At 38.9% G+C, this 14,724-nt stretch overlaps 1 protein-coding gene across 1 annotated transcript in view; it reads left to right on the top strand.

Annotated features, from left to right (window-relative positions):
- The window catches only part of ANTXR1 (ANTXR cell adhesion molecule 1), a 268,269-nt gene that overhangs the window by 96,383 nt on the left and 157,162 nt on the right, over positions 1-14,724 (top strand). Inside the window, exon 10 of the mRNA XM_004369248.1 lies at positions 7,855-7,953. Coding sequence (XP_004369305.1) covers positions 7,855-7,953 — 99 coding nt within the window. The remainder of the gene's footprint in view (positions 1-7,854; positions 7,954-14,724) is intronic.

The following is a 14,724-nucleotide window of genomic DNA, read 5'->3' as shown; positions in this document are numbered from 1 at the left end:
TCTCTTCTGATATAAGCCCTTTAAAAACATTCCTGATTTCAGGCACAGATTAGACAGACCTATAAAACAAACAATGACACCGTTATAGTCCAAGTAGATGAGACCAAAGAGGCAATACTTGCCCAAAAAACAAAGATGAGAAGGCAGGAAGGGGCAGGAAAACTGGACAAATGGATACGGAGAACCCGGGGTGGAAAGAAAGTGCTGACACATTGCAGGGATTGCAACCAATGTCACAAGACAATTTGTGTATAAATTTTTGAATGAAAAACTAGTTGGCACTGTAAACTTTCATCTAAACACAATAAAAATAAAAAGAAAGAGCGTGCATATAAAAAAACATGAACAAACTCTTCTCTGAGTCACAAAATTTTACATTTTTCCTTTTCCTCTTTGAAATTATATTTACATTTTACTTTCTTCCCAGAAGTTTATTCTAATATGATTTATGTTAGGAAGTCTTTATTAATCACTATCATGGTTCCGTGCAAGAAAAAAAATATATAGATTGAAATTCTATTTTTTTAAAATTCTGTGACCATTAAGCTCCATTAAAAAATTTTCTTTGGAAAAGCAAGAACAACTAAAACAGTTCCTAATTATATATATTTGCAGATCAGCCTCTGTGTTATTAAGATAATCGACCCAATGTTATATTGGCCTTGCCTAGTTTAGCTACTCTCTAAGAAATGCACCCCTTTGCTTGAGCATCACTTTCCTCTGGTCCTACCTGGCCTCAGACTTGAATAGTTCACAGTGTACTTCCTATCTAAGCACTCCAGGAAGGAAGTAATTGGAATCAAGTGTGCAACCTGCCAACTGCTCTACATTTGAAGTCCTTGTGCTCCGGAAATGGAAGGAAGCTATAATTAGCTCTTCACATTGTCATTTCAGAAGCAGTTGTATTATTCCTGCTGTGTTGAGTTTCCCACTGTGATAAAACTGGGTGAGTCAGCACAAAAAGAAGGCAGCTTTAGGCTTCGTGTTTACCATTTGGAAATTAGATGCTTAACACAGCAACATTCAAGCAACACCAGATAGTAGTTTCATTTCTTTTCCTTTTCATTGTTTTTCGAAGCTTTCATTGCTGGCCGTTAGTCACCTCTTCTGAATGGATTATTTCATTCCCTGTCTGGCATTTATTTTCTTTTGAAAATATTTCAATTTGGAGGAAGAAGGAACTCTCCTGTACTGTTGGTCAGAATGTAAAATGGCACAACCACTTTGAAAACCAGGTCTGGCGGTTTGTTAAAAAGTTGAACATACACCTACCATATCACCCAGACATTCCACCCCTAGGAATTTACCTAAAAGAAATGGAAGTGTATGTCCTAAAAAGACTTGCATAATAATATTCATAACAGCTCATATGTTCATCAACAGGTGAATGGATAAACAAATTGTGGCATAGATATACAGTGGAATAATACTCAGCAATGAAAGTGAATAAGCTGTGGGTAAATCTCAAAATAATTATGGATGAATCTCAAAATAAGTATGCTTAGTAAAGGAAGCCAGACTCCCCCTTAAAAAAAATTACATACTACATGATTCCATTTACATAAAATTCTATAAAATGCAAACCAATCCAGAGACCAGATCATTGTTTGTGTTGGAGTTGGGGTGGAGGTGGTGGGGGTAGGAAGGAGAGATTATAAAGAGGCATAAGGAAACTTTTCGGTGTGATGGATGTGTTCACTATCTTGTCGTGGTATTGTCTTGAGATTGTATACACAGGTCAAAACTTATCGAATTGTACCCTTTATGTGCAAGTTATTATATGTCAATTATACCTCAATAATAATCATAACAAGTTATGGATAGCATTATGAAGAATGGAAACTCCAGAAAGTTTAACTGTGCTCATGCAGAACCTGTAATATGGATCAGGAGGCAGTTGTTCAAACAGAACCAGAGGATACTACATGGCTCAAACTCGAAAAAAGTGTGCAGGAAGGTTGTATCTTTTTACCTTACTTATTCCATCTGTATGCTGAGCAAATAATCTGAGAAGGTGGACAATATGAAGAAGAACAGAGTATCAGGACTGGAGGAAGACTCATTAACAACCTGTGATATGGAGATGACACAATCTTGCTTGCCAACAATGAAGACTTACTGATGAAGGTCAGCGACTACAGCTTTCAGTATGGATTACACCTGAACGTGAAAATAAAGATCCTCCCAACTAGACTGATAAACATCAGGATAAATAGAAAAGAAACTGAAGTCATCAACAATGCCGTTCTACTTGGATTAACAAACAAGATCCATGGAAGCAGCAGTCAAGAAATCAAAAGACAAATTGCATCAGGCAAATCTGCTGCAAAAAAAAACCTCCTTAAAGTTTTTAAAAAAAGCAAAGATGTCACTTTGATGACTAAGGTGCACCTGACCCAAACCATGATCTTTTCAATCACCTCATATCCATCCAAAAGCTGGAAAATAAAAAAAGAAGACAAAAGAAGAATTGATGCATTTGAATTATGATGTCGGCAAAGAATATTGAGTTTACTGTGGACTGCCAGAAGAACAAACGAGTCTTAGAAGAAATACAACCAGCATGCTCCTTAGACGGTGGGATGGTGGGACTTTGACTTGCTTACTTTGGACACGTCATCAGGAAAGACCATTGGCTAGAAAAGGACATCATGCTTGGTAAAGTGGAGGATCAGAGAAAACAAGGGACACCCTTAATGAGCTGGATTGATACAACAGTCACAACAATGGACTGAAACCTACTAATGATCATGAAGATGGCAGTGGATCAGGCAACACTGCATTCTGTTATGCCATGAATTGGAGTTGACTCAATGGCAACGAACAACAACGAAACTGTAATAAATAAATAAACAGCTACAAAATTTAAATTTTCTAGAATAATTTTGGCATCAAAAAGCGCTTATGATACATCAATCTCTATATTCTAGGTGTTACATGCCACATTAAGCATCTAATAGGAGAGCAAATTCAAATTCACTCACAAGATGAACTATCACAACCATAATTTTGCACAAAAGTCTTCAGTGACCACAACAAGTAGAGAATATACAAATGTCTCATTTCAGATACAGTGAATGATAGATGATCTTTACTGAGGTCATCTCAAAGCTATTGTTCCACATTAAAAAAAGAAAAAGAAAGGAAAGGAGGGAACTAATTTTATCCAACTACTCACTAACCCTATTTTTTAAATTGAGATATAATTCACATACCATCAAATTCACCCTTTTAGAGTGCATGATTCAGTGGTTTCTAATGTATTCAGAAAGTTGTGCAACTATAAACACTGTTTCCAGAACATTTTCATCATCCCAAAAATAAATCCTGTGCCCATTGAGTAGTCAGTCTCCACTCCCTGTCCCCTGCACTCAGCCCCTGGCAACCACTAATCTGCTTTCTATCTCTATGGATTTGCCTGTTCTGGACATTTCCCACAAATGGAATCACACAATATATGGCCTTTTGCGCCTGGCTTCTTTCACTTAGCATAATGTTTTCCAGGTTCATCCATGTTGTAGCATGTATCAATACTTCATTCCTTTTTATGACTGAGTAGTATTGCATGGTATGGATGTACCACATTTTGTTTATTCATCTGTTGATGGACATTTGGGTTGTTTCCACTTTTTGACTATTATGAATAATGCTGCTATGAACATTCATGGACAAGTTTTTGTGTAGACAAACGTTTTCAGTTCTCTTGGGTATATACCTAAGAGTCAAATTTCTAGGTCATGGTAACTCTATGTTTAATTTTTTTGAGTATTTGCTCAACTATTTTCCAAAGTGGCTGCACCATTTTACTTTCCCACGAGCAGTGTACAAGGGTTCCAATTTCCCCACATCCTACAACCCTTGGTTATTATCCTTGTTTTTTATTATAACCATCCTAGTGGGTGTGAAGTGGTAGCTCATTGTGGTTTTGGTTTGTGTTTCCCTAGTGACTGTTGTTGTTGTTAGTTACCGTAGCTACCTCATGTTTAACAGACCAAAATGTCGCCTGGTCCTGCGCCATCCTCACAATCGTTGCTGTTTGAGCCCATTGTTGCAGCCACTGTGTCAGTCCATTTCATTGAAGGTCTTCATCTTTTTTGCTGACCTTCTGTTTTACCAAGCATGATGTCATTCTATAGGGATTGGTCCCTCCTGGTGATGTGTTCAAAGTAAGCAAGATGAAGTCTTGTCATTCTTGCTTCTAAGGAGCATTCTGGCTGTACTTCCGCCAAGCCAGATTTGTTTGTTTTTCTAGAAGTCCATGTTATATTCACTATTCTTTGCCAATACCACAATTCAAACGTGTCAGTTCTTCTTTGGTCTTCCTTATTCATTGCCCAGCTTTCGCATGCATATGAGGTGATTGAAAATACCATGGCTTGGGTCAGTATGCATTACACCTCAACATAAAGAAAACAGAAATCCCCAATGACTAATGATGTTTATCTTTTCATTCACTGACCTATTAAGCCTCAGAAAATAAACAGGATTAGACGTGGCTGGTACCTGAGTAAATGATCACCTGCCCTTCTCCTTTATGCCCTTTCTACACCAACACATGTCATTTATTTATTCATTCAATGAGCTTATATTGAGACTGACTCAGCCCTGAGTTAGGCACAGCTAAGCATCCAGAAGAAATAGAAATGATGGCTCCTACCATCAATAGGAACTGACTAGCTGGCACCTAACAACAATACCACCACCATCAGGAAGCTTACATTATAATTGAGAAGAAAAGTGACAAAATAACCATAATGAATATATATCTAAAAAGATGAAATCAAACAGCATTTTCAGGTGGAAAATTTAATCTTTTCTTCTTAAAGCCCTACTCTCCCTAGACACTTCTTATAGAGCTGTATCCCAACATGTGAATTGCCTAGAAACACTGAGCTGTACACATTTTGAAAGATAGGTTCAGGGTTTTGTGAAAAGATGGAGTTAAATCAATATGGCCCAGTTCTAGCGTATCCTGGTTCTCACTTCCTGGCAGATTCATTGGACGGAGCTTTGTTACATAACTTGTATGTGTGATGAGCTGACATTCCAGTCCGGCTGCCGGCTCAGATGTTTCAGCTCTTTTGGAAACCACATGTGTGTGCTAACACAGAGACGGTATCAGGCAGAATGGGAGCCCTTGCCTCCGCTCTGGAGTGCTTCCCACAGCATCATTTTCTCCACCTTCTTCCTTGGCCTAGAGGATTACATTGTTTGGTTTCCACCATTGCCACATTATGGAATCCTGCTGCCTTGCTTCCTAAATGCCTGCTGTTGGGCCAACCAGAAATGTGGTCAGCCTGTTTTATACAGGACTCAGCAGCTGAATTGGTAATGCTAGAACATGGTGTTAGAGAAGAGAGCTTGGCGTGCAGCCTACATTTCCAGAGTCTCCACTCCCTCCGGTGATCTGTGAGGAAACAAGAGAAATAGGCACAGAAAACAGTTTGAATCAGCAAAAACTTCAAACAGTAGATTTCTGTATGTCTGGCACTCAGACTAGAAACAGAAATAGGTTTCTAAAGACTTACTTGAGTAAATAAGATGCAATTAAAACCTTCCACAGTGCTTGACACTTATTACAATGCTAGTTGAACCAGCTGAGGGGTGATCACACGCCAGACAGACATCCAAAGAAAAATATGAAGTCCATCCTTCTAAACTTAGCAATCATGCGTGTACATCAACATGCATATCTAACCAATACCAGTTGACATCGAGTTGATACCTACTCAGGGTGACTCCCATGTGTGCAGAGTAGAACTGAGCTCCATAGAGTTTTCACAGCTATGACCTTTCAAAAGCAGATCACCAGACTTTTCTTCCAAGACGTCTCTGGTGGGTTTGAACTGCCAACATTTTGGATGGTAGTCAAGCACTTTAACCACTGCACCACCCAGGGACTACATGCATATATAAATCCTTAATACTCCTGGGACGTACGGTCCTGGCAGACCGCATATGCCCGTAGCTTTAATTAATAGAGATCTAAGCTAAGGCACTTGAACATTGGATAGGAGTCCCAATTCTGCTGCTTACTGCTTTTATGACCTTGGGCAAGTCATCTAAAATGGGAGAAGCTCCGTTTCCTCATCTTTCGGGTCCCTTGGCGTGTTGTTCTGAGTTGTGCTCCTTGTAGGGCATGTAGTGCCTCTGGGTTCTTTTACTTAGATTTCAGTTTTCTTGCTCCCATCTAGATCAGCTCCACTCTTTCGTAAAATGGGCAAACCTGCCTAATATGAAAAAAAGAAATAAAATTTCTTAAGAAATCACAACACCAGCCTCTAAATTACTCATCTATCACAAGACAATGAGTGTCCGTTTTGGCATCAGGGTTGAGAACATAATGGTGACAGGCAGGGTATTTGATGCCTGGCAGGCTTGGATGCCCGTGCTCACTCTGACAGACACTAGCCGTTTGATAGCGCACAAATGACTTAACATCACTAAGATCAGCTTTCTCGTTTGCACCTCCATGGCCTGTGGTGAGGTTTAAATGGCACACGCATACAACACTTAGCACAGAGCCTGGCACACAGTGAGAGTACTGTTACATCAGTTGTTATTATCTCAGCAAACCTGACCCCTAAATGAGTTTCCTGGGAACAGAGGTGACATACACTCATGAAACGTATTAAACTTTGGAAGAATCCGGCATGCTAGTCCTCTAAGCTCATCCTTCCCTCAACAAAAATCTCTATTTGGATAGCCATTTATAGTTTAAAATCCACTTTCACCAATAGTGCATTTTTTTCCTCTGACTTTTAGTCTGTTTTTCTTTTTATATGCCACACAGCATTATCCCAACCCCCAATTTTTATAGGCTGACAAATTAAAAGAAAATGGTACATTGGCTATTAGTTACCATCAAGCTTAGGCAAATATTCCTGAACATGTACCTAATTAATTACTTGGCTTTTTTCCTTAGTAAGGCTATTAAAGGGGATAGTTGTTTGTACTTTATAAGAATTTAATTCATATATATTAATTAATTATCCTGAAAATTAATTACTTAATAATTATGTATTCGTATATATTAATTCAACATGCATTGTGCCAATATGAAATTAATATGCAGGGCTAGAGACCTGTGAGATATTCTCTCTCTTCTATTCAGAGAGAAATAAGTACTATACTGAGGGACCAACGTCAGTTCAAACAGATAATGCTTGACAACCGACCACTAATAAGCAAGACCCTGATTTGTTTGCTAAAGGACATACTACTGCTGGGCACCCAGCAGTGATGGGAGTTCCATAGCAGTATCAAACAACCCCTAACTTAAAGGAGCTTGTTTCTGGTTGGGGAAGAAAAGGAGGAAGAACATCCCAAGCCAGTACATAATTACATGCTACATTGTCCAGCACAGAGCAGTGGTTTACAAAGCATCTCAAGCACCTCGAGCTCTGAAGAAATCCTTTTGGTGGAGTCCAATATGTAAGAGAGAAGAAAGAGGAGTTGTGTTGATTGAAGGGGCAGTGGAGAGCCCTGTCCCTCTGGCGCTGTTTGGCTGCAGAGATTACAGTTGTAAAAAGTGCCTGGGCTTGAAAGATGGGTAAGATCCGAATGGACAGAGAGGAGGGAGGAAGGCATTCCAGGTAGGAGGAGCAGAAAGAACAATAAGGTAGGAATTCAGACTAAGAAGTAACATGCCTTCTTCGTGAATACTGAGTGGGGATGAGTTGGTAATTGGTAAAAGTCACCTACATGGTTGCTTTTGGTTTCCAGCCTAAACTAATTTTTGAATTTTGGAAGCCTGATGAAGAAGCAGAGGCCCTAAATCAAGGCAGATGGGAAACTTAAGGTTAATGGTCTGCAGTCAGATAATGTTTCTTGCCATTATGATCTTCATTTCAGAATCATTTCAAGTAGTCGTGAGAGGAAACGGCTTTCGACATGCCCGCAACGTGGACAGGGTCCTCTGCAGCTTCAAGATCAACGACTCAGTCACACTCAGTAAGTCTTGCCGAGGTTGGGGTTTGTGCTTCAGGGAAGGGCGTTCCCAACACTCTCTTCCCGCAAGGCTGCCCACCACATGAGAGTGTACAGAAAAGGGTCTTCCCTGCTGAAAAGGCCTCCTGCAAGGGCACAGCTAGCCCCAACAGTGGCCCTCTGAGCAAACACAGCCCCATGGGTGCCCGGCTTGGTGAGCAGAGCAAGGCTGGATGTGAGCCCCATCTTAGTTCGCTAAAGCTGCTGTAATAGAGATACTGCAAGTGAGTGTCTTTAAAGAACAGAAATGTATTTTCTCACGGTTTTGGAGGCCAAAAGTCCAAATTCAGGGTATGGCTCTAGGGGGAGGTCCTTCTTTGTCTATTGTAGCTTCTAAAACCAAAAAAAAAAACAAACCCAGTGCCGTCGCGTCGATTCCAACTCATAGCAACCCTATAGGACAGAGTAGAACTGCCCCATAGGGTTTTCCAAGGAGCACCTAGTGAATGTGAACTACCGACCTCTTGGTTAGCAGCCAAATGCTTAACCACTGTGCCACCAGAGCTCCACTGTAGCTTCTAGTAGCCAGCAATCCTTGGAGTTCCTGGGCTTCTAGATTCATCTACCGCTGTCATCAGATGGTATCTGTCTTCCCCTGTGTGTGTCTCTGTGTCTATTCTGGGCTTTAGATAGCTCAGAAGTGATTAGATTTACGACCCACCCTACTCTGATATGGCCTCATTAACATAACAAAAGAAAAACCTCTATTTCCAAACAGAGTCATATTTATAGATTTATAGGGGTTAGGATTTGAACACGAGTGTTGGGGGGGACTCAATACAATCCATAGCAAGCCCCGAGTCCCCCCACAACCTTCACAGCCACAGCGGCAGCCCTACACTAGCCTCAGGAGGCAGCAGGGGGCTTGTTTCCTAGGCCACTAACATCTGTACTAAGTCTTTTTCTCTCCAATGACAGTGTTAGAGCTGGCTGATTAGAGCTTATGAAGCTTGGTGGTTTTTATCCAAGTACTGGGGACTCTCAAAGTTAAGAGTGAAAAACAGATGGTCTACGCTTATTAACTGAAAAAACCAAAAGCCAATCTATTAGGCTTGCATGTGTAGATTATGTGTAGGGTTTTTTTTTTTTTTTTTAAATCTGGATGATTCTTGCTTGCAGTAGCCAAGAAGCTCTCATCATGGTGAATACCTTATATGAAATACAGGAATAGGGAAGTAAAGCTAAATACATTTCGTGCGAAAAACGGATTATCATAACATTGCAACTCAGAGAAGACATTTGTAGCAAGCAAGTTCTTAATTTGAAGAAATGTGTGATTCTTGTAGCTGTCCAGGAGAGATGGGCTGACTGACTATGGGGGGACAGATGTCAGCAGCTCTGGTTATTGTTTACATCTGGCATCCTTCACACAATTATTGATTCAGTATTTCTTATCATGACAGTAATCATACAGTAATAATATACTGCATTTTCCACGTACTTTCTAAACATTTCACGTCTTTTGGACATGACGGCCCTGAGAGATAGAAAGAGCCAAGAGGGCGGGGAGGAAACTCACATTTACTGATTAACCACTCACTCCACTAGGCTCTTCATGTGTGCCATCTAATCTGATCCTCCTAATAGCTTTTTGAAGTAGATATTATCCTGTTTTTACTGAAGAAGAATTGAGAAGTATGCCCTTTTTTCCTCCTTGACATATTAAAACCCACTGGAATATTTAAACAGACACAAGCAATGGCTTCTGCACAAACATCTGGAATTCCTGGCCTTGAATAATTCTAAACATTTGAAGCATTCAGTTAGTTTTCTTAATGTTTGAAAATGCTCTCACATATACGGAAAGTACATGCTTGCTTGCTTGCTTTTTTTTTTTTTTTCCCCTTTGGATGTTTTTATTTTAAACTGCCCTGTGGAGTCCCTGGGTGGTGCAAACAGTTAACGCACTCAACTGTTAACCAAAAGACTGGAAGTTTGCGTCCACCCAGAAGTGCTCCAGAAGAAAACCTGGTAATGTACTTCCTAAAAATCAGCCACTGAAAACCCTGTGGAGCACAATTCTACTGTAACACACATGGGGTCACCATGAGTTGATTCCAACTCTGCAACAACTGATTTTGTATTAGTCACATTGTGAAAATGGGACTTGCGCCCCCTAGAGGAATCCTTTCTTTGTTTCCCTTTGCATGATGATCTCACTGAAGTTTGCCCTCTCTTTCTGTCTTTACCTGAAATCTCAAATCTAAGATCAGAAACTCCTTAAGGTTTAACTCAAAGGTATCAGTACTCTTCCAAAGAAGACTTCCCGGGCAAGCCGACCTTCCAGAACAGCCCCCACTGAAGACAAATGGAAGTAGGGTGGTGAGAGAGAGAATCTGCCCTATATTCCATTACTTAAAAGATTACACAGTGGTGCTGTGTCAAAATGAGATGAAATGCAAATTTACTATGGATTTGTAGGGTGGCATTTGGAAAGCCTATTTTCCAGGTTTTTCATGAAATTTTATTTCTTGGGAAACCAGCCCGTTCTCTTTCTCCCTCCTCTCTTTCTTTCCTAATATATACTTGCAAACACATGCATAGAATCTCCCCACTTCACTTAGATTCAAAAAGAAATAGAGGCTGTTTGGATAGATATTTGGCTTAAATCACAAACCTAATTGTGCTTCCACCACAGTGCTGACAGTTTAGAGAAGAGAAAGCCAGTGAATAAATCATATTATACATGGCTGGCAACACTACTGAGTTCAAACATATAGCTATTAAAAAATATTCTAAGCATGGCTTTATTTATTAATTCACCTACCTATTCACTTCCATTCAGCAAATAATATGAACAAAAAACTATGAAGGATAGAAAAGATAAATTTTAAAATGCAGCATATTCTTAATATTTTTATCAACCTTATGACTGTAACAGTCTCTATTGATTCCCCTCTAAAAAAGAAATTCAATTTAGCTTCCTTTACCTTTTCCATTTCCCTTTCCCATCCCCAGATCCCAAGTTTTAAAATGTCATCTGTTTTTCATTTTCATATTATATATTCTCCCTTTCAAGATGTTTTCCCTAAATGTTGCATTATATTTTGTAAAAAAAAGAGAATATAAGTGCTATTATTAGTATCAGAAAAAGACTAACTGAAGGGCCTAATATAGAATGAAGCTAAGGTCACGTTGGCTTTAAGCCATTCAAATATGATATGGGCCTTAGGGTCTGCAACAAATAATACAGTAAGAGATTACATGAAGCAAAAATTATAAAATATAAGAGAATAAATTGAAAAATTAGATTTATAGTACTAACCAAAACCAAATCCATTGCCACTGAGTCGATTCCAACTCATAGCAACCCTATAGGACAGAGCAGAACGGCCCCATAGGGTTTCCAAAGAGCGGCTGGTGGATTCGAAATACCAACCTTTTGGTTATATATATCTATATGCATGCACACACATTTTAAATAGCTATGACCATTCTTGAAAACTTATTGTACCAAGACACAAATAAAATGCCAGTATATTAATGCCAAAAAGTAGAAATTATTCTTATACATTCTTATATGATAAACATAACCAGAAAATTTAAAACATAGGTTAATACCTACCTCTTTCCTCCTTTCCCTGCTTGTCTTGGGATGGGTTCTCTAGAGAAGCAAAACCACTAAGCATATAAATATATAGAGAGATTTACATCAAGGAAATGGCTCACACAGTTGTAGATGCTGGAAAGTCCCAAGTCTGTAGGTCAGGCTGGAGACTTCTCCTGACTCACGTAGCTGCAGGGGCTGGCAAACCCAAGACTGGCAGGTATGATGGCAGGCCACTGGCTCACAGCCTGCAGAGGCTGATGAATCCCAAGATCAGTAGGTAAGCTGCTAGTTTAAGTCCCAAAAACTGGAGGTCAGATGAGGAGCCAGCTGCAGAATCCAGAGAGAGCAAAAGCCAGCACACTTTGCCAGAAAGTCCACCTAGATTGGATGCAGGCCATACCCCCAAGGAAACTCCCTTTCAACTGATTGGCTGCTCATAACAGATCTCAACATGGAAGTTGCTCATATCAGATCTCATTTTGGAAGTGATGACATCATTACATAGCTGCCAAACTACATCATAACTGCCAAACCATTGAGAATCATGGCCTAGCCAAGTTGACACACAATTTTAACCATTGCACTGCTTTAAACTAAAATCAATCAACTGCTTAGAAATCTAAAACTATTTCTGGATTTAGGCTCAGTGTAATAGATTAAACTAATGCCAGTGGGTTCCCTTCCAGAAATTCTGGATAAAATATGATTTTAAAAATGCTAACATATAGCTTGCTCAAAGGAAAGAAGGAGAAATCTCCAGGTAAAGGAAACAAAAAGGGAATGCAAAACGTAAGCAGCAATGCATAGTGGTAGTAGTTGCACAACATGGTAAACGTAATTAATGTCAGTGAATTGTATACGTAAAAAGTGTTGGAATGGCAAATGGTTTATTGTAGATATATTTACCAAAATTAAAAAAAAGAAAAGAAATCCCAAGCAGGAATCAGGAGGCTCCAGGCTCAGAGGTCTGCAGACTGTGATCTTAACGTGGATGCAGATACAGGATACGAGGCCACAGGTCAGTGCAAGGCAGCGGGCAAAATCAGTGCCCCCTGTAGAAATCAGACTCCAAAGGCTTGTACCACACATGAAATGGGGACTAGAATAACTGCTCAGAGGCTCATCGAGCAAACAGAGGAACAAAATCCACAGGTATGAAATAAGACGTTATACAACCCACATAATACAGAAACACTGAGTCAAGAAACTAACCCCCAAACGTGTCCATGACAATCCTGATCCCTGTAGCCCTGGTAGAGGTGATGCATGTGTGTCCTGTAGAAACCTTCCACACAGCCCACGGCCTACAGCACTCCTGTAGCGTATACCCCCTTTGGAGGTGGGCTCACAGCAAAAAATAACAAACCATGTAAAGATAGGTGAAAGAAATAGGAGAATATGTAAGAAGAGAGGCTTGGAGAACAATTTTTGAAAGAAATATAGAATGTTTAAAGTGTGTGAAGAGATAAAACAGATCATAGAATAAGAACACTTTAAAACAGATCATAGAATAAGAACACTCAATAAAGGGAGATTTAAAAAGAACCTAGTAGAGTTTCCAGAATCGAAAAAATTTGATTACTGAAATACAACATAATAGATGGATTAAACAGTGTGAGTAGACTCAAAAGAAAATAAAATGCATGAACTAGAAGAGAGCTATGAGGAATTCCCAGCCCACAACAAAAAACCCAGATTATTTTCACCTAAGTTTTATCAGACTTTAAGGGAGCCCTACCTGATACATATTGTTCCAGAGAAAAGAAACAGGACATTTTTAAATTTCATTTTATAATAATCTTTACATTTAAAAAACTGGACAAGAGCACTGTAAGAAGAGAATATTTGAGAGTAAGTTCACTGATGAAAAACGTCAAAATAAAATATTGGCAATATATTTAAAAAGGACAAAGAATAGCTACGACAGTATTGAGGTAAGAGGGGGAATCTGCCTCTCACATAGCAAAACTATTGATGCCAAGAAGCATCATCATCCATTGCAGATTTTTTAAAAAATACTTTTAGAAAAGTAGGAATAGCATTAAGTCTTCTTTAACATAATACAGAATGTATCTAGATATTTGAGATTAAAATGCAGCATCATTCTAATGGTGAATCACTAATTAGAGTTATTCACTTTAAAATTAGGAAGAAAAATGCAGGACAACCCATTTCACCACTATTATCTGACATTGATCTAGAAGTTCTGGCAGTGCTGTCCAATAGAGCTTTCTGCGATTATGGAAATGTTCTATCATGGTTAGCCAATATGGTAGCCACTAGCCACATGTGGTTGTTGAGCCCGTGAAATCTGGCTGGTATGATAGAGAAACTGAATTTTTAATTTTACCTAACGTTAGTTAATATAAATTTACATAGCCACATGTCACTAGTGACTGCTGTATTGGACCTTGCAATAAAGCAAGATAACTAATGAGAGATATTAATACAGGGAAGGGAGAGCCAAAATTGTTACTGTAACATGATGATTTTATCTTCCTGGAAAACTAAAAAGAGTCAACAGAGTTACTGGAATAATAAAGCCAGTAAGCTGAATGATTTCAAAATAAATATCTCACGTATATAACCATCAGAGTTCAGCAATGACCAACTCAAAAACATAACAGGAAAAATACAGCAACACAAATAAAATCTAGTAAGAACTAATTCAACCAAATTTTTAAAGACTTATGTGAAGAAGGTTACGAAATTTTGTGAGGGGTATAAAGAAAGCTTGACTAAATGAGAATAGTATATAGACTCATGGAATAGCGTGGAGTCTGGAGCCAAACCACCTAAGGAAAGAATCCTGGTTCTGTCATATCTAACTGTGTGATCGTGGGCAACTTATTTAACATCTCCACGCCTCAGTTGCCCTATCTGTAAAATGGAGATGGCAATAATAGCACCTATATTATGGGGTTATTATAATGTTTAAAATTTGTGTGGGACTTAGAAGAAGGTCTGGCACACAATAAGCAGCCAATTAGTGTTATAGCTGCTAGTATTAATTAATTTCTATCACTATTACTATTATTAAATGAAATGGCACTCGTATGGTAAAGACACCCATTTTCTTCAAATTATTATTTACATTTAATACAATCCCACTGAAAATTTTTTAAGTTAACAAAATGATTGTAAAATTTATATGGAAGAATAACATACAAGAATAGCCAAGAAAA

Source organism: Trichechus manatus, unplaced genomic scaffold (assembly GCF_000243295.1).
Source record: "Trichechus manatus latirostris isolate Lorelei unplaced genomic scaffold, TriManLat1.0 scaffold00004, whole genome shotgun sequence".
NCBI classification, from domain to species: Eukaryota; Metazoa; Chordata; class Mammalia; order Sirenia; family Trichechidae; genus Trichechus; species Trichechus manatus.
This window is presented reverse-complemented; position numbering and strand designations above follow the sequence as displayed.